Genomic DNA, 20,795 nt, shown 5'->3' with positions numbered 1-20,795 from the left:
TTATAAACAAAAAACTAAACATTTTTATAAATACATTTTTTAATCTGCTCTGTATAGTAAGTTGTAACCATGTTTGGAAAAGTGCTATACAAATTAAGTGTATTATGATTATTGTTATTATTCTGTGTAGTAGTATACTACCACAAAAAAGAAGTGTGGAATTTGCATAAAAAAGGGTTTAAACTGTCAACACCATCCCTCCTTACCCAGATGTAAAAGCCTCTAGCAACCTATGGGATGCTTTCACTGTCTATTACAGCCACACACCCTTTTATAATTTCACTTTTACCATTCAAGATTTTTGTGTTTACACCAATTCTCCACTTGTCATCCAAAGTTCAATATTTGGGATAGTTATAGCAATATGGGTAGTTTTTATTGTCTTCTAATTTGATTGACCCCTGGCATTCCTTATAAGCAGCCTTGTGACTTTGGTTATGTAAAACATGGACACTAACATGGGTTTATGTTCAGAATGCTGAGTGTATAGCATGAAGCCTAAGTCATGTAACATTTGACCTTGCAAGCAATGTATGCTGTATTATGTGATACCACTGATTTACAGATTCAACATGTCTTCTCTGTGAATACTGTGATTTTGTTGCATAGAAAACAGATCTCTACACGTTGGAAAAATATTTTATTCTTTAATTTCTCTACAAGTTCTAAAAACCATACCTTTTTCACATTTTCAGGCAATTTCCAGCCATTACAACATGTGCTTTGCTTAGAAAATGTACATAGAAACTGACATTTATATGAAACAAAGTGCATTTTAGACAGTACATCGGTCTGGGTACTATCGTATAATCCATCCATACTGTCAAGAGAGTAGGTATACAGCAACTAGATAATGTATAATATTAACAGAAACATATGTCACCAATCATTCAGGTTTCTTCAAGTGACTAAATGTTTTGGTCCTTCGTCACAGAATCATATCATCATAGGGTTACTATTTTTTTTTCTCTTTTTCCCACTGCACAATATTACTGCCATTCTCTCTTTCTCCAAGTAGGTCTGCAAAGCTGCAGAAAGTGCCGTCCAAGATCCAGTGCAATGACAACAACAGTGGCATAATATTCACCAAACTGACCAAATCTAGTATTCCTAAATTGAGTTCTGTATAAAATAAATACATACTGTACAATCCAGGATCCCACCCACTACCCACACCCTTAAATACAATGAAAAAACAATGTCACAATCACACTTTTCAATTTTGATTTATCATAGATAAATATTTGATTGAAGGTCATCTCTCTTATCAAAATAAGAGAAACCTGAGAAGTGCATGGGACCAAAAGCCCTCAAGGTTAAAGGAAAAATGAATTCAAATGTTCAACAACATCTCCTTATCAATCAAACACTACTCCTTATATATAGTTATATATATATATATATATATATATATACGATTTTTTAGCAGCTGCATGAAAAGCCCCTGTCCATTAAAATCTGAGACAAAATAAATAAACTAAATTAACTGAATAAAATAAGGTAAATGGTTGAATTCAAATAAATACAAGTGTTTCTCTTAGTTCGTTCCTACACACTCAATTTGTAATCTCGGCTGCGTTTCCTACACAACCTGCGGAACCACGCCCAGTAGAGGAACATCATTAGCAGCCAGTAGCACGCGTAGGCCAAACAGCCAAAGACAAGAAACTCAGTCTCCAGTATCTTGGCTTCAGTTAACCAGTCCAGTTGACTCTCCTTGTAGATTGTGTAACCCAGCCCGCTTAGTAAAATGGCCGCCCACACCGACAAAGGGAGGAGGGGGATGTAGTTCCCCACCATCTTACGCCTGCCTGATGTCCCCCAGCTGCTTTTGTTCATGGTGAGAATGGCAAAGTACTTGGCGGGCAGCAGGCTGGTCATGTACAGAGCGGCGTAGAGGGACATGAACACCATGACCCAGTCTCTGCGCAGGATGCAGGCGTAGGCCGCCTTCACCAGCCCGATCAGCTGGATGCAGCACAGGATCCAGAGGATGTCCCACAGTGTGCCCGTCCAAAACAGCTGGATGATGGTAGCGGTGACGAAGAAGGGGAAAATGCCTGATACGATGGACTCGTACGTCATCCAGAGGTGGTGCTTGTGCCACCACATTGCGTTGTAGAGCCACTCCCGGAAGTAAGACTTTGTCCATCGAGTCTGCTGGTTGAGCCAGCGCAGAAACTGAGCGGGTGTCTCCGTGTAGCATTTGGAGCGGGCTGTGTATCTAAAGGAAATGGCAAAGATAAAATCTATGAAACCTTCCTCACTCTAGTAAAGATAAGACCATTAAGATAATTGGGTCTAGAGTCATTTCTGAGCACAATATCGGTAAGCTTCTTACTTAGTGGCGTAGCCCATGCTCAGCATTCGGTTGGTCAGATGTCTGTCGTCACCAAATGTGCAATGACTTCCCAAAAACGTCTGATTGTACCAAGACTCAAGAAACTGCTGAAGGAGATCGTTCCTGTACAGACCTTCATGGAGCAACAGAAAAACACACACCAAATGAATATTAGTAACAATGATTTACAGTGCATCAATGTCACGACTACCACTGTAGGATTATTATTTTGACACACATCTCTGAAGAATTGTATTGATTTTTTCTTACCTAAGGGGCCACTTATGCAGGACACACAGTTGAAGAAGGACTGGCAGGAGCGTTCGATGTTGAAAGCCATCCAGTACCTCAGACTGCTCATGAAGCTGATGTATGACTCTTTCAGGTTGAGGATCATCACATCTCCTCCCACTGCACCGTACTTCTCATTGCTCTCCAACACTTTACACAGCTCCACGGTGGCCAGAGGGTCCAGTTTAGTGTCTGAGTCACACACCTGGGGAAGGAGAGAGACAGAGAGAGAGAGTTGAGTCATAAAAAAATGTACAACACTGTTTTGTTTTTCTCATCAGAAAATTATCTTAACTGAAAAAACAACATAAAGAATATGACATTTCAAAGATAAAATAGATACCTGTATGAAGTCAACCGATGCGCCGAGTGCTTTAAACGCTGTGTACATCACCTCCCGCTTGCCGCCCCACTTCTGCATGATGCATACACACTGCTTGCCCTGGATCAGACGCTCTACGTCTTTCCGCTGTGGATCCTCTCCCATTATGTAATCAGCGTCCCCTCCCGGACCCATTGCTGAAGCCATTTCAACGTCCTGCTCTGCCTGGATTGGGTCCCAGGTATGGTAGTTGTTTTTCCACACGCAACAGCCGGGGTCTTGGTCCGCAAAGACCTCTTTGAACATGTCCATCATATACCGGTCATCGTCTGTGTTGCCGTCTATCACCATGATGATGCGTAGCAGCTCAGGCGGATACTTGAGGGCCCTGATGGAGTTGAGGCACTCTCTGAGATAGACGGGGTCCTCCTGGTACGCCGATATGGTGAAGCCGATGGTTTTGGTAAAGGTGCACGCGTCGGTGCGGGCTCTCATTCGCCGGTGTTCTATGAAGGCAAAGAGGCTCTGGATCAACACGTGAACTGACAGGAGTAGTCCATAGAAGCCAAAGGAGATGATTCCATATGGTGAGGTCACCAGCTGGAAACCCTTGACATAGGCCCACACCATCAAAGCCAGCACCAGCAAGGCAAACAGGAAAGTGAGGATGGCGCGGATTGTTGAGCCCAGCCTCTTCAATAAGGGTTTAATCTCCATTGCGTTTTTTTGCCTAAGAAGCAATCAGACACCACATGTTAGTCTGGCTTGTACACACATAAAGAATCGATTCCTACTGGTCCTGGTTATGCTAAAATGTACACAGACATTGACTGTAGTCGGAGAACAAAAGGGGTCCATGGAATGGATTTAGTTGAGTGAGGTTAGCTTACTATATACAGTAAGTTAGAAAACGGTACAGCTACCATGTAAAAGGCTTTAGGGTTACACTTAAAAAATAAACAGGAAAACAGGAAACAATTCAGGTGATAAAGCAGTAATAACATACTGAATTGGATAGATAGATAGATAGATAGATAGATAGATAGATAGATAGATAGATAGATAGATAGATAGATAGATAGATAGATAGATAGATAGATAGATAGATAGATAGATAGATAGATAGATAGATAGATAGATAGATAGATAGATAGATAGATAGATAGATAGATAGATAGATAGATAGATAGATAGATAGCGTTCTAACTTAATTTATAATACTTAATAATCCCATACCCACACAGAAACAGGCACGATACCTTATTCTGGTAGAAAACTGCAGCTTACAAAAAAAAAGGTTTCTACATACAGCAAAACAAATAAGTAACTTCTCGATTGACCAAACTATCAAACAATAATGAACTAAATTAGTCAATTCTATGTAAAACATCAGGCATTGTACTATCTGATATCTGTTTTTATTTGTTTTTAAATCATGATTCTATTTTGATTATGTTGTTTTTATTCAAATTATAACCTAGCTATAGTAAGTAAAATTAAACTACACCTCATTTATAGGTTTAGTAGTAATATTTCTGCAATACAGCAATAAAAAAAACCGCACCTGAACACATGAGAAAAATAGTTATTTTTAATCATACCTGATGTCACGTTCCCCTGGCTTTACTTGTGCGAGACATCCACTCTGTGTGTTTCTCTTGAAGTTTGTTGCCCTTTATAAGTTACCGGTTTGAAGAAGGGAAGGGGCCACGAGCGCGCTTTTTGTGTCTTGGGAATTGTCAATTACGCGCGCCCCCCGCTGACTCAGCCGTGCGTCAGGAGCAAGGCGGTGGTCGCGCTGGGAGGACATCGTTGTGCGCGCTGCAGTGTTTATCATCCTACCATTGAGACCGTTAAGTCTGAGACCTCTAACAAATAAAGAGTTTTCCAAGCTGTTCATGATCGGAGCTTCAAACAGAACAATCAACCCATTTGGTGAAAGGCGTGTCCGTATTTATTATATTTTCTTATTGTTTTACTCGTAATAAATTAGGCCAACCTTCTACTTCAGTTTGGAACCTCGAGGAGAACTTTTACAATTTGCCTCTAGAGCCCACTTAAACCTAGTCCTACATAAGTTAACTTTAGACATATTTTAATAAGACGTTTTTATTTTTTATTTATTTACTTTTATTAGATTGTATTGCCCAATCAACTGTAAATTAAAGATGAAAAATAATAATTATGTATGCAGCTATAGTGAAAATGTAAAGTCTTCTTTGCTGAATAAAATGTCAAGTTAGTCATCACATGAACCGTCTACACCAAGTGAATATTGCCCTCTGCTGGCCTCTATGTGAAACTGCAAAATAAAATAAAACCAAAGTGGTAGTAAAAGTAAAGTGTGTGGGTGGTGGTGGGGCGGGGGGCGTTTTTATTTGTTACGTATATAGAAGCAAAGTCAAAAAGGTGCCAAGCATTACCTCTGTTCTGTACTACTAATCTCTGACTTCAGAGGACAAGAGCTGCCTCTTCTGTTTCACTGAGTTGTTGCCACTGTCCTAAATTAACCATGATTACATCCCTGGAGAGTTTTTTTTACAAGAAAATCTGTTGACCGCTCACAAGGGTCCACACCCTTAGCCACAGGAGTTCGCTGCATGTCAGAACCAAATAGAAGCCACCAGGCAGCTGATGTCATGTGCAGAGGTCGTGGAAGTCAATGTGTTTAGGGACGAGGGACGTGGCTGGACTGGATATATTTGGGGTTTCTCCATGACATCTGGATTCTGTTAATTTTTTTATTCTATCAATGAGCTTTAAAACACCGTGCTGTAGATCATCTTGTTTTGCAGCCCTTCTGCATGGCGGTTCATGCAGAATCCCGGACTGCACAAATACTGTAAATTGAAGGGATACAAATAACATGCTTTTTTGGTTTTGTTATAGCACTTTAATTCATTATGTTGTTATCTTTTCTTATATATATTCTTAAGTATGTCTGTTTACTCTGGTACATACCATTCAGATTGATTTATTACTAAGCCAATTACTTTTTTATTTAATTATTATTTTTTTTTACTTTGCTTCTATTTCCTTTTTAATGGAAAGGCGATCGCTAAACTACTATAGTGTACACTACTTCTGATAAGTCCGTGGCTAATCATTTACACAACTAACTGCCTTGCTGTCTGTGGCCACATTAAGAATATTTACTGTAAAGGAGATAACTGAATGACTCTTTTACCAAACCGCCATAACTTCTAAGTAGCGCGTGAACATGGTTTGTGGATTTCTGTGAGATTCAAAACATGGACATCTGTGTTTCTAGAATCAACATCCCATCCAAGGCCATGTTTAAAAAGAAATGTAAAAAAAGCAAGCATCCACCATGCTTCATAGCAATGAGAGCTATTTATTGTGCATAGGCTATGAGTCCTCAGAAAGCTTGTTAAGTCTTTATTCGGCGGTCAAGCAAATGCCTAGTGACTCACTCCTTTGCTTTGTGCCACACCCAAGCAACCAAAATCCCCTTAAATCATTCGGGGTATAGCATTCTCATGTGTGCACCTGATGCCGTTTGATTGCCAGCCTGTGCCCTTCCGCTAAGAGGTTATGCAGCAGTGTCACTGGCAGGGAATTGGTGACTCCTTAGAGGCTCAAAGCTCTGCTTGATAATCATTGAAAATTACTTTTCCATTTTACTCAAAACACAAATAGCGCCTACATTACAAGCCAGACCAATGCATCATGGAACAATTGTAATCACATATCATTTTAATGAACTACAGCCAAAAAGGTCGCTGGGTATTGTCAGCTGTCTAAGTGTAGCAGAGCTCCATCATCAGTGATTATGGCGTGTGGCCCTAGTGTGAAAAATGCTTTTACCGTTTCAACCCACAGAGAGCGGTGTAGCAGCATTTTTTTGCCTTTGGTGATTTACTGTTGTCTGACTGTAAACACCAGGTTTGTTCAAAAACTGTTCTGTGTTTTACTGAAGTCCCCTGTGCAAGAAAAATCCCTGCCGATTCCTTGTCATTTTAGAGCTTTTAGAGTGTTGGAAGTGGACTTTAAAACACCTGTGAGTCTAGGTGAAAGCATTAGCTTCTCGTTGTAGCAGACACTGTGTGTGTGTGTGTGTGTGTGTGTGTGTGTGTGTGTGTGTGTGTGTGTGTGTGTGTGTGTGTGTGTGTGTGTGTGTGTGTGTGTGTGTGTGTGTGTGTGTGTGTGTGTGTGTGTGTGTAATGAGGAAAAGTTAGACACAGCAGTCTGTAATAAATGTAGCATGACAGACTTCTATTTGCAGTTTGGCAAAGACGGTGGCAAAACAAAATTCAGAGGGGGAAAGGCACATGTGCTTCTCTTCACACAAGATTTAATATTCTTAGATACTCTGTCCTCGAAATACTACACTGTACACACAAAGCACTTAGTAAAGTTGACTTTACTGGTGATGCCAGTTCACATTTGAATTCTCTAAAATAGTTGCCGCTCAGCCAGACGCCATGGTGTCCTTGATCCAGGAGATGTAATTGCAGACTTTGGTGTACACCCCGGGCTTCTTTCTCAGAGCGCAGCCATGCCCCCAGGACACTACTCCCTGGAGTTCTCCGTCGCACATCATGGGACCCCCGGAGTCACCCTGAAGATAACAAAAAAGAGGTTACTGTATCCTCACTGGGGCATACTTTTATATCAAATGGCAGACACACTCTTGTGTTGCAGGAGCCATGATCTGAGTGTTACCTGACATGAGTCCTTCCCTCCCTCCAAGAAGCCAGCACAGATCATGTTTTCAGTGATTTGGAAAGGATACGCATTGAAGCATGTGTCATCGCTCAGGAGAGGGGCATCCAGGCACTGCAACTTAGCAGGGTACCTCGCTGGAAAAGACACCAGTATTTGTATGTAAAAATGACGGCCTGAAAAAGAGTATTCCTAGATATCAAGAAAGCGCCAATGTGCAACTCACAGCCATCATTGCTGGGACGAAGACTGCCCCATCCGGAGATATGGCACATTGTCCCGTCAATGGCACATTTTGAAGGAAGCCTAGCGGGGCGGACATAGCTGTTGAGAGTGGCAGGTCGACTCAGTTTGATTAGCATGATGTCGCTGTCCTGTGTGCGGGAGTTGTAGTCTGGGTGTCTGATGAACTTGCCAGACATAATGTGCTGTTCTGTGTTCTCAAATTCCCAGATGTCGTGCTCTCCAAGCCGAACTTCTACATCTGACCTGGAAGACAATGACCCATTGATTAAGCTACTTTGTACTCCGGGAAAAGCAACTCCAATTTCAATGAAAAACTTGATTTGAAGTTTTTATGAATCCATCAGGTTCAACCAGCTATTACAATTTTACAGGTAGCGATCTTACTTTGTTTTGCAGTGTGCAGCAGAGAGCACCCACTCGTCAGACAGAAGAGTCCCACCACAGAAGTTGTACCCAGTGAAGAGAGACACTTGGTGGGGCACAGAATTTTTGGGACACTCGTACCCTCCAACAATCTTGTCATCTTCGATCAGGGCAGCTGCAACTGGTAAGAAGTAAATAAAGAAGTGACAAACACGGAGAAAAGTATGTTATCAGTGCCTTGATCTATGACTAATCGTTTAAATAAGTGAGTGTGTGGCGTCATTCGGTGACCCATAATCAGACATCATACAGTAACTATCATTTCTGTACAATACCTGCCCCTCCGAAGAGAGTCAGAAGAAGGACAAGCTTCATGCCTTCTGTCTTTATGGCTGGCAATTAAATGTGCTCTCACCCTCTTAGTTTCAGGTATTTAAGGTCTCTTATCTACTTTCTCTCAAGGTCTTCCATCGTCAGAGGTACACAGTGAGCACCAAACATGTGTTACATTTCCCCAGAACACTGCGTTTAATGTACTGTATACAATAAAAGAGTGAAAATGTTTTCATTTTAACTGAAAAGAACTGGGAAAAACAGCACAGATGAGAAAACTATTAGCAAATACCAACCTTTGGAATCCCCCTTTGTCAGTTGTCTCTCAGTCAGCAAGTACTGTATGTTTTTTCTTTTATGATTTAGAGAGGAATTATTGGCTTCATTTAAGCTCACAGCTCTTTGTAAAAATCTAAATTTCATTTTGGCATCAGTGGCAACTTTTAAAATAAACTGCGTCACAATGTTTTTTTCCCCCTATAGGTTTATTGTACGATCACAAACTGGATATGACGTGTGTGTACTGCCTTCAAGTCGACCACAAAGTGACGTGCACCTATGAGGATTTTGAGTAAGACTGTGGGTGTAACTGATGTGGTTTAAGACTGCATAGTATTTTACTGTTTCAATGTTCTGCTTACTCACATAGGATAGGCTGCTTATCAGCAAGCTGCTGTCTGGATACACGCAGTATGAAGCTGCTGTGTTGCACTACATGATCTGAGTAGGTTAATATTTTCACCTTTTCCATTGCTCAACCTTGATGTAAATTGATAGTTCTAAAACAGACACATCTTTAGAAAATGTGTTACGGTGTGAGCAAATTCAGTTTCCTTTATGTTACCACTGAAATGTTAGTTGTTTATACAGAAATCATTTTTTTTTTTAATTAATTTTATTTCTTATTAGTCCATTTTTACTGGCACAGCCCTATACGCAATTAAAAAAGCAACACTTTAAAACACTTTACAATACAACAAAATTGCAAAACTGTCTGTCATTGCTGAGTCACTGTTTAAAAATGAAAAGGTACTAAGAGGTGTAGGCTCTGTTACTCATGTATGAGCAAAGGTGTTTATCAGCTTCAGACAGGAAAACATTTAAATGTGAGGGTACATTTAAGCAAACCCTGTGATTATACACTTAAGGCTAAATACAACGCATTCCCATCCAGCACAGGCAAGTTCCCCCCACAATCATTACTGTGTGGCACTCAAACCGTCTGCCTCATTTCTTGTGCAACCTGCACATCGTCACTTTTATTCTTTGATTGCAATCAAGTGTAACAACTTGGAACATTCTTCCATGATACTTACTCTTTGTGAAGATAAAAACGCCTTGGGTTCCATATGATTGCCATGTTCTGATCTTGTGTTTGTTTGTTCACTTGTTATGTCAAGATTTCACTGGATCTTAGTGATGCATTTTCACTGAGTTTTCAATAAGGCTACACAACGTTTTGGGGGCATTTATTAGAGAAAAAAGTATATTGCCAAAATCGTAAAAACTGTTCAACAAATGCAAAGAGTCCCTGAGCTAATTGCCCAGAAACGTCTTTGATATTCTCACACATGACACCCAGATGGCTGTTTGGTTGCACGACTGCAAAACAGCATTCAGGATGTGATCAGCTGGATGAATGGAGAAACGAGATAAATACTTTGCAGCTGTCCCTGATATCTAAAACTGCCACTGACCTTCAACAATGACCAGCACCACAGCATTTTTCCCACCAGCTTTTGCCACCCTTAACAACACATTAAAAAGATCAACAATTCAATTGATTTCACCATCTGGTGCCGCCTGTTTAGAAAAGCCCCTAATCTCATTCCACTGTACCTTAAAATACCCTCAGACAGAGAGGGCACTGTATCAGAGAACTGTATGAATTACTCATTGCCAGGCTTGTTTGCTGTCAGAAAGAGCCCATGCAGATTATTCATATCCCTTTAGGTCTGCAGAGGGGGGACCAGCCGTTGTGGTTGAAAGTAGGAACGAATGTAAGGAAGTGGTTTAGGTTATTGAGGTTCTGCTTTTTTTCCCCCGTGTGTGGTGGATTTCATGGAAAAAACTGTCACAGAGCCATAGTAGCCAAAGCCATTGGTACAGTTTTTTTTTTGTCTTGAAAAACAAAATTCCTGACCTCTCCACACCCGTGAGAGAAGGGTTTGATTTCCAGTCAGCAAAACGCAACTAGATCAACAAACCTTTGAGGTTTGCAGATTCCCACTGTTTGTGTCTTTTTGGCTGCGCTGCTTCAGTCTAGAAGTTTCAACACAGCAGTTAGTTTACCACCATTTCACAGAGGAACTTGTGGATTTAAAAACACTATGAGCTTGCAATGTTTTGCACTCCGCAGCAAAGAAAAATACTGCTGGAGCTGGAGTATGTCATTAGTAGGCCTACTTCACTGTCCAACACACAGACATACACTTTAGTTGTGCCTTTCAGGGTTTCTCCCCGAACCTCCAAACTGTAGTGAATAGCAAAACCCCCCCAAACACCAACTGCTTATATCACCCCTCTCCTAAAAGTAAATTCCCTTTAAACCTCCACTCGTTGTTTTACACACCCAAATTGGTATTTGTGCGGCAAACACATAATTGCACGTTTGGTTGGTAAATCAAGAACCCTGGCAAGCCCTGGGCTCTGAAGGCTTCCCTCAAACTATAGCCTTGGGATAGCTATTAATATCCCCTACAGACACTAGCAAAACGCTCTGCCATTAAGTTCTGTCACAAAACTATACAGAAAAAAAAAACGCACATTTTAAATGAAAAGTGGAGGATGTATTGCTCAATAGGATCATAACTGAATTAAACAAAGTAGTCAAACTGTCTAGACTTCAGCCAAAACAGTAAAGTCATTTAGTGCTACAAATGGAGCTGAACAGTCCACTGTAGTCTTGGAGTAATGAAAAAGTAAACTGGGTCAGCTCATTTTAAACTGTTTCCTGTAGTTATAGTGAATTGTTTTTGGTCCTGGTGTAAAATATCTCTCAGTGGGGAAGAATATTCAGATGCTGAATATTTATGCATCCGGAGAAACAAGAGGCAATGATAACAGATAAATGAGTCCTCCTACACACTGAAAAAAGGGTGTTGCTCCGAACTCCTGCAGGGACTAAGAGCATGTACGCAGACACATACACAGACATGTAGGGTCTCTCCCTCCTTCACCCCCTCTCTCTTTCTCTCTCTTCCACTCTCTCTTTCCTTCCTTCCTCCCCCTCACATCTGGAGTATTGGCAGGACACAGTTCCTGTGTGGGGTGTGTGTACATTAGAGTGGGAGTCAGTTTTAGGGTTGGGCAGCTCTTGGGGCTCACACTGATCAGCCAACCTGATCAGTTCAAGATCCTGAGCCTCATTGTGTTTGACCGTGAGAACAACTGGTGTGGTTTAGATCATCATAGCCATCATCACCAACACTAAAATGCCTCTTTGTCTGATTGTTTCAGTTGTTTGTAGCACAACCTCAGATGAAGATTTTTAAGATGTAGCCAGTTTTTAATCAACACATTATTTATATAATGTATTTACACTTTAGGGGTTGCAGTTTAAATTCAACTTCCAATAAATTATGTGCCATCTATGTGATGTTCAGGTAAATATTCCTGTTGATCAAATGTCAACATTGAGATGCTACTCAACTTGAGCCACATACACATTGAAAGAATGTACCTTGCACACTGTTACTTTAGCTTGAACTTCACAAGTGAAATGTGAAGAAACGCAGATTACTGGGATTTGAGGAAACAGTCCATCCAATATGAAATTTTCCACTCCAATCTTTGCGCAAAAAAGCCCAACTAATTTACAACGATGTCATAGAAATGTGCAAATATGCGTGGGTCGTCGCACAGCAAAAAACAGGGGTAGAGAGGAACCATGTGGGAGGAAATATGACCATGAAGTTAAACTCAGATGAAACATAATTTCTCAACTGAAAGGTAGGGCTGCACTCTGGGGACATGAGACTGAGTCTTTCGGTCTCTCCAGCCAACTCTCCCCCATGTCCATACCTCAATCTTGCTCTTGTTATATATCTTCCTCTAATCCTGTTGTGATGCATTTCTGCAGATTTAACTTGATTAATTGGGTACTCTGTGTTTCATCAGACCCTCGGTGATTCCAGCACAGTAGACAGATGAATCAGAATTTCAGTCTATGTAACTCAAAATCTTATTATTTGCTCTGTTTTTTCTTCAAAATAAAGTTTAAACCCTTTTAGTTATTTCATTTTGTAGTTCCATGTTATTGCAATGTCTTGAATAGATTGTATTTCCAAATTCTCAGTACTCTGTGAATGTTACTTGGATATATGCTGTATGAAGTACAAACACAGCAGGAATGTGCCAAACATGTTGAATTGCTAGGAATTATATTTTGGATTTTCCTGAGGGTGGGTGGATAATTTATCTTTTGGTTTGAACTAGCAATCAGGTCTGCGGTTGTTGGCTAGACCCATTTTATAGTGATTCCTGAATTTATGCACCTTTTTTGGCATAAAGTGAAAAGTCAAATGTTTCAGGAATGCATTGGGAAGTGTAACGAGTGAGTTTTTATTTTATGTTTGTAGTTTGAATTAACTAAAGAAAACGACTGCGCTTCAAAAGTTGAAAACAACATTCTATATACAAACTTTTTGAGTTCTCTTTAGTAGTGTATATCAATGCTTACAGCAACTGTTTCATATTTTATGAGTATTCTTCTCGCATGGTCATGTGTTTCAAAGATAGATCTAATTTAGGTTCCTGACAAATGAGACTGATGACTTTAAACCATGAAAAGTAACCCATTACTGACCCATATTTAAATAAGCTCATACCAAAAGATGAATTCTAACTTCAGATCTATTTTGTGTGACTCTGCATAGGCACAAAGGTTATATGTCCAGCTTCCAATGGACAGTGGCACAGAGGGAGTAGCCTGCTTTTTGGCAAGCCCTAACCCTAAATTATCGACAGATGCTGCTGTGATTTGCTTTTAGTGTAGCGCAAAAGGAGGGGACAGTAAAAACATGTAACCTGTATGTCCAGATGTCGATTCAAACAGTCAACACACAGCCTTTACACTTCAAGTCCCATGCAAACATGACCTCAGCCCCCATGGAGGAAAACACATTACTCAGCGGGATCACTGGTGCACCGCTCCACTCTCTCCCAGGTAGTCATCTCAACAACCCACAATTTATGCATTCACTTTGGTTTGGTTACTTGGTGTTTTCACATGTGGAGTTTCCCAGAGGCCAAAGGGTCTATCATGCCGCATTTGACAACGTCGCGTCTAGGCAGGATTTTTGCACAAACTTCCGATTAGCAGCACAGATATAAGATCTGCTATTGAGACAGCATCATGTAGGCTGTACATTTGTCTGCTACTAAAATAAATCAAAGCTTTCAAACTGCATTTTCAAACTGTAGGTCCATACATTAATATCACCCGTAGATCATTTAAGCCCAAAAAGTTTTATAGAATGTCAAAATACTGAACTTGTAAAGCATGAACAGCCGAACGCATAGGCTACAGTGCAAGAGGTTTGATGGTCTTCAAGGAGCAGAGTGCACGCGCATCAGGTTCCGCCTCAGCGTGAGCGATGACGTCACATATTTAATGAGTCAGAACTCCACTAGTCCCACTGTCTTCGCTAGTCAGATTCGTCCCGGGACACATCCTCATCGGACTGGCGCTATCGAGAGAGGTAAATTGCCTTTATACTGTATATCCTTGAAAGAGCTTTTTCGCTCGGCGTGTCACGCGAAATTGTGGGAAATAAAAGCAGTTTATGAAGGCTGTAGGCTAGACTAAAGCATGTTCTGGAAAATCTTAGTCTCGAATTTTAACCGCTTCGTTTCAGAAAGTTTGCTGCTTTTTTACGTCTTTATTGACAATTAACGATGAAAAAAAGTCAAACTGTGACTTGTGCCTTTGGTGCGTGGGAACACTTTCTTTTATGCAGAACAGTGTTTTTTAATTATTGTGTTTACTCATGATCCTTAACATGCAAAAAATAAAGTGCTCATCATTAGGCTATCCAGTTACCGTTTTATGCGTAGGCTACATTCTTGTGAATTTCATTCAATTGGAAAATTGGTTAGGTTTGATTGTTTGTTCATTCGGATCCCCATAAGTTTCAGCATAAGCTAGCCTATAAATATTCTTCCTGGGGTCCTGCAGTTTTCAATGTGACAATATAATTAACACAATCACATTACACAAAATAGGCCTACAACTAATCTACATTTACAAAACATACTGTTGATTCAATGAAACAAAAATCAAAGAAAAGCGGACATTACATTATAAGTGATAGCAAAAAAGACCATGTGACCACCACACTACTACGTGTCTTTGAAGGTAATATTATTTAAGTGATTTATTTTTGTTTTATTGTTTAATATTATTTGTGAGCAAGTTCCATTCACACATTGCTCTGGAGCCTGCTGTATGTTAAAGAATATTGCTCTGATATTTTTTTTTGCTTTCAGTAAAATAAAACGACCTCCAACTGCATGCATTTTTTATGGTGTGTAACTAAAGAATAGTTTTTTTGTACAAAGTAAAAGGGAGTTTTAGTTGTTATGACATTCCGTTAGAAAACCATCAGTGAATACTGTAATCTATTTTTAACTTTAAACCAGGAAAGACTTTAATGCATTTTACTGAAATTTGATCTCAACCCACATGAGAGAGCTACACGTGCAGCAGTATTCTTTACCAGTTGTAGTTTTGTTATATAACTTATTGAAATACTAGACCAAGCCACTTAACAGTTTTTTTTAGAGACATTTAAATAAGTTATTCCTGCTGATCCAGTCTACCATTGACTGCAACTCAGGTAGGTAAGTTGTGCAAGACATATCTTTTTGATTTAGTTTCTAAGATATTTTTATATAATGATATATACAGTATAAGTTATGTTATAACTTGATTAAAAAATGTAGTTTAAAAAAATAATAGGGACACATTATTAGGGACTGGTTTTGGCCTCTAGGTCAAATTTAAATAGTTAAACATTTTGGTTTGTTTGTTTTTATTGCAGGTCTCAAGACAATGATGGAGCTAATGACTGCTAGCCCTTTCTATCCCATCAATACAACAGATGCTACTGGAAAAAATGTCTCCCTGTATGATGACGATGACGAGTATGACTATAAGGATGAGCATGCTGAGCTGAGACAGTCTCTCAACATCATGTCTCTCATCGTTTACTGCCTGGCCTTTGTTCTCGGGGTGCTCGGGAATGGAGTGGTTATCTGGGTGACCGGGTTCAAGATGAAGAAAACAGTTAACACAGTTTGGTTCCTCAACCTCGCCGTGGCCGACTTCCTCTTCACAGCTTTCCTGCCCCTGAGTGTGACATACACAGCTTTGGATTTCCACTGGCCTTTCGGCAAGTTCATGTGCAAACTGAACAGCACTATAAGCTTTCTGAACATGTTTGCCAGTGTCTACATTCTGGTGGTCATCAGTGTGGACAGATATGTGTCCGTGGTGTGGCCAGTCTGGGCCCAGAACCACCGAAATGTACGAAAAGCGTCCGGTGTGAGTCTGGGTGTTTGGGTGCTGGCTTTAATTCTCAGCGCCCCATATTTCATCTTCAGGGACACCGGACCATCATACAACAACGACGACATTGTCAACTGTTTCAACAACTTTGCTTTTTCCGATGATTATGAAACACCATCTGTGAATCAGCTGCGACTGTTTCGTCATCAGGCCATGACCATCACCCGTTTCCTCCTGGGATTTGTTATCCCCTTCACTGTCATTGTCTCCTGTTATGCTGTGATAATCCATCGCCTCAGAAGAAACCGCACCCTGGCCAGCCAGTCAAGTCGCCCCTTTAAGATCATCGCTGCTGTTATCACCACTTTCTTCCTGTGCTGGGCTCCTTATCACATCATGGCTCTAATTGAGATGGTCAATCACATGGCTGATCATACAAATGAAACATTAGGCCATGTCACCACCATTGGGATTCCTATAACCACCAGCCTGGCCTTCCTCAACAGTTGCCTGAACCCACTGCTCTATGTGTTCATGGGCCAAGACTTCAAGGATAAAGTCCGTAAATCCATCCTGAATGTATTGGAGACTGCTTTCCAGGAGGAGGTCTCTCGATCTTATACCTACACAAACTCAATGGTCACCAGTCGCAGCAAAGAAAAGTCTGTATCTGATGCCGAAGTATAAGGATGCCCATGACACGAATACTGTAACTGTACATAGAAAATGTAACTGTATATAACACATATCTTTTTTGTTAGATTTAGTTGTTTTTGTTTGTTTGTTTTTTTAACTCTTCGACCCTGAAGGTGATCTAGGCCTAAATGCATTATCTGCGATTGAAACATTTCCACCGTTACAGTTTAAATTCATGTGGGTTTGATGAAACCCCTAACCCTAACTGATTGAGGCTAAAAACAAAATTCTGCTTCTTAACTTAACCTACAGTACTTTCAATATGCTGAGGCAGACAGGTGGCAGTATTGTACAATAATTTGTGATGGTGGAAAGGTGGAAATGTATTTATACAGCTGTTCTCAAAACCAGAGACTACAAAGTGCTTTACAATAGGTAAAGACAGAAAACTGAAAAAGAAATTCACCTACATTGAATAACCTGTACCACAGCAGGCCTATAAGGTCTTCTCAATTATTGTGAAAAGAGAAAGCAGTCGACATTTCAAACAAGGTATTACGTTTATTCAAGCCAAGAAAACAAAGCGTAAGACTTGATCCATCAAGGGCACTTTGAGTTTTTTATCTGTCACAAACAGAGTAATTATGGCAGTTTGAGAAAGAGCATTATGCCTCTCTTGCAATAGAATACACTTGGCTGTAAACTAACATATAGGTGTAGAAGAGATTTAACTGACTATATAATCTATGTTGTTAAATGAGGTGCTGAAGACTTGCACAAACAGATTCATAGCAAATGATTTGCTAATATCCCCACCACACCCGACACATCCTGTTTGTACATGACAAAATTGGGCACATCTTTGGTTACTTAAAAACTGAAAGTGAAGTTTGTAGTTACAATATATTTACACTAGCTTTAGTATAACTAATTCTATCTGTATTTTAATTTCCATTATGAAAATTATTCTGTATCGTCTGTGTCCCTTGCTGCTTGCCATGTGGAAATAACACAAAAATGGATTCAACTGACTTTTGACTTTTACACATCTACCCCACACATGTTGTGTACCTTTCAGCACCCAAACAGGCTGACGTAAGCCTAATTAATGTATATGATAGTAACTATGAGATTATTGTGCTTAAAATACCAGCTGCATTGTATGGCTTAGTTTGATCATTGTTAGTTGTGTTGGGGTCAGCCTCAACCTAAATGCATGCATGTTGTGCCATAGTCTGCGAATGTTATGTATAATTTTTTTTTCACATCTTTTTTTAGCTGAAAGTAAAGATTATTTTCATTGATTCATTTGCCAGTTTTTTTCTCAATGTGCAAAGTGTCCAATATTACCTTGATCTTGTCTTGTTTTTTTTGGCTGACCAACTGCAAAAAAACACAAAACAGAAATGAATCTTAGTATCAAAAAGACAAAGGCAAACCACCAATTATTAACATCGCAGGAGCCTCGACAAATGAATTTATTTTGCACCATAAATATCATTACAGAAGATTCAGTTTACAAATATGTTCCTGTCGATTAACAAATCATATTTTATGTACTATTTGACTTAGGTAGGCCTATATGTGATATGTTGTAATATAGCACAAACCTATTATTAAAACCATAATTCTAATGTAAACAATGTAAATGATAATTAATCTATTTTGTGTTATTATTTTTTGCCCTAGTGGCAAACTCTACTTAGAGTCCATAAATGATGATGATGATGACTGTTAGTGTGGTTCTTGCTGGTTTCCATAATTTCCATTATTAAAGTATGACTCAGATTCAACCCTTTTTCCACTCATGATGTACATCTCATAATCATCACATAACTTAAAAAAGATGGAATAGTCCCTCTTTCCTTCATATACAGAAAGAGGGGTTTGTGTATTTGTCTCATACACAATTTAGCTGAAGAAACACCTTTAAAATAATTTATCATAACTGACAAGCCAGTCACAGAAAGTATTTTTTTCTTATAGCAGTTATTCTTTATTGTATTAATACAGACTGATCTTGTAGGAAAAGCTGCTGTCCATATAGGTGCTTTTCATATCGATGACTTTAATGTCACTTAAATGTTCTAATGTCTTTTATGATGTGTGAAACATGTTCTGACAACAAAGCTGTTCTTCATATCACAAGTGTTGCTGGAGTTTTAATCCCCTCAGACTTTTTTCCCTTATCCATGCACATTGGATGTAGGTGAAGTTTTGCCAGAAATCCTTATTTTGCTTCTCATATCAAGGACAGCCAAAGAGTGAGAAATCATTGGAGCATACTGATAGATTTGTTGCCTTTAATCGAGCAAAAAAGGGTCTGCAAATCTGTTTGCAGTATTAATGGCTGTGAATCGTGTCCTTCAAATTCTGTTCTCTCTTAATTGCATTCAGTCTAGCAGTCAGGAAGGATCCTGTGCTATTTACAAAAAAAAAAAATTGTTTAACATCTACGACAATTCCCTTAGTTTCGAGATAGAATTTGAAGTGGCTTGATTAAAATGTGTTGTACTCTATCATTGCTAGTTTTATGTTGTCATTTGATGTGATCTTTGTACATTTTTGGGACCAATCTTTGCTGCTCAAAGTACAGAAGGTAGTCTAGACTAGAACTGCGAGTGAATCGTAGGAATTAAATTCAAAGCAAACTGTAGAAGTGGAGACAGTAACTTAATAGCAGCAAGAACAAATCCACTTTTGTACTAACCTCTGTCATCACATAATGCTGTGCTTCTTGGTGGTAAATTGTTTGTTTTTTTAATCTGATTGGCATGCTTTTCTTCTTTGGGGTCACATAGCAAAATAAAAAGTCAAATATAGTGTTGCGTTTTCATTTTCATTTGCCAGGTTGATAAAGAACCTCGTCTTACATCTCTTTCCTTCATCTGTTTATTAATTCCTTCACAGCTCTGTGACATCATCAGCAGCCATGGCATGTCCACAGTCTTAATTAACGAACAATGACCCACAATGGACTCCTATACAGAAACCAAAAAAAAACATCAATCACACTGGCGTACAATAAAGTATATCATTTGGAATTCAAGGACTCAATATTATTGTTTGGTGTGTTTGAGTATAAAAGTGATGTCAGTAGGCCTACTTACTGTTTGTGACGAGACCTTCTAATTGCTCAAACTTATTTCTTCATTTATGGCCAACTGCTTTCAAAATTTCAGATGAACATTTGATAAGAATTACAAAACAGGATGACGTATGCAACATGCTGTAAACAGCCTGGACTTGAGCAATTTCCTTAAAATTACAGTTAAAAAGGGGGTTCTATTAAACGTATGCTGCTTTGACGCTGCTTTGACACATGCTGCTATGCCTCATAGTGGGAATTAATTGACGTCAAATTACTGCCGGCAGATCAATCCATTTTAATCTGTCAGTTTGAACACATCTGATACAGATTCATCCTCCATCCGCTGAATAGCTTTGAGAAAGGTGAGTTACCTCTGTTATTCTTAGAATGTTATATTTTAATGCGTGCTGAATCGAAAAGGGTAGTTAAATAGACATTTTATTTGGGGTATAGAGGATGTGAATAATAAAGGAATTAATATAAATTTTTCAAAATAAGATATGTGTTCTTTCTGAGAAAGTTTGCTGTATAGAATAAAATGTTTATTTACAAAAATGTTAAACTACTGTCAAAAACTTTTCAGAAAATGTTGGTCATTAAATAGATTTCCCCATAAATACAAGTCTCTATTTTAAGGGGAATTTCATCCCAGGGCAACTCCCCAACAGTTTGTTAACAATAAATAATAATATAATGGAAACAAAATAATAGTCCTTGGATTGCAAGAGAATAGACAGATGGTTGGTAAATCACACACGGGAAGTGTTCTGCTTCCAAACAGTGTAGGCTAACCAACCTATCAAACAGAATGCAGTGGTGAGTGTTAATTATCACCAATGATGAAGCTGAAGACAGATTGATTAATTGGAGGCAGCATAATAATGATATAACTGACATTGAGAACTATGAGGAAAACTGTTTCAACAATTCACACCTTCTGCTCAAAATGGAAGCTGCTGCAAAGCCAAGCTCATTT

The 20,795-nt window shown here is 39.3% G+C and overlaps 3 protein-coding genes across 3 annotated transcripts; 1 reads left to right on the top strand and 2 right to left on the bottom strand.

Moving 5' to 3' along the window:
* Positions 1–1,296: 1,296 nt before the first annotated feature.
* has1 (hyaluronan synthase 1) lies at positions 1,297–4,695 on the bottom strand. Its single transcript, XM_080039796.1, has 5 exons — positions 4,556–4,695; positions 2,976–3,684; positions 2,612–2,837; positions 2,342–2,474; positions 1,297–2,224 (listed from the first exon to the last, which is right to left on the bottom strand). The coding sequence occupies exons 2-5, from the start codon at positions 3,669–3,671 to the stop codon at positions 1,549–1,551; spliced, it is 1,731 nt and encodes a 576-aa protein (XP_079895922.1). The 5' UTR covers positions 3,672–3,684; positions 4,556–4,695; the 3' UTR covers positions 1,297–1,548.
* A 2,691-nt stretch (positions 4,696–7,386) lies between these two features.
* LOC307260123 (trypsin-3-like) lies at positions 7,387–8,624 on the bottom strand (the record flags this gene model as incomplete). The annotated part of the gene is made up of 5 exons (XM_080040260.1): positions 7,387–7,536; positions 7,641–7,777; positions 7,867–8,129; positions 8,271–8,430; positions 8,585–8,624. The coding sequence occupies 5 exons, from the start codon at positions 8,622–8,624 to the stop codon at positions 7,387–7,389; spliced, it is 750 nt and encodes a 249-aa protein (XP_079896386.1).
* A 5,615-nt stretch (positions 8,625–14,239) lies between these two features.
* On the top strand, positions 14,240–18,519 carry fpr1 (formyl peptide receptor 1). Its single transcript, XM_080040259.1, has 2 exons — positions 14,240–14,284; positions 15,626–18,519. The coding sequence occupies exon 2, from the start codon at positions 15,637–15,639 to the stop codon at positions 16,777–16,779; it is 1,143 nt and encodes a 380-aa protein (XP_079896385.1). The 5' UTR covers positions 14,240–14,284; positions 15,626–15,636; the 3' UTR covers positions 16,780–18,519.
* The last annotated feature ends 2,276 nt before the right edge of the window (positions 18,520–20,795 follow it).

The sequence above is a fragment of the Ammodytes marinus genome, assembly GCF_949987685.1.
Source record: "Ammodytes marinus genome assembly, chromosome: 13".
Classification (NCBI taxonomy): domain Eukaryota; kingdom Metazoa; phylum Chordata; class Actinopteri; order Uranoscopiformes; family Ammodytidae; genus Ammodytes; species Ammodytes marinus.
Note: the sequence above shows the minus strand (reverse complement) of the source record. Positions and strands in the feature narration are given on the sequence as shown.

Coding starts and splice junctions, on each gene's coding strand:
- has1 (XM_080039796.1), bottom strand. CDS start 3,671: ATGGAGATTAAACCCTTATTGAAGAGGCTGGGCTCAACAATCCGCGCC. Junction 2,475..2,611: donor CTGCATAAGTGGCCCCTTAG/GTAAGAAAAAAT, acceptor TGCTCCATGAAG/GTCTGTACAGGAACGATCTC. Junction 2,225..2,341: donor AGCATGGGCTACGCCACTAA/GTAAGAAGCTTA, acceptor CATTTCCTTTAG/ATACACAGCCCGCTCCAAAT.
- fpr1 (XM_080040259.1), top strand. CDS start 15,637: ATGATGGAGCTAATGACTGCTAGCCCTTTCTATCCCATCAATACAACA.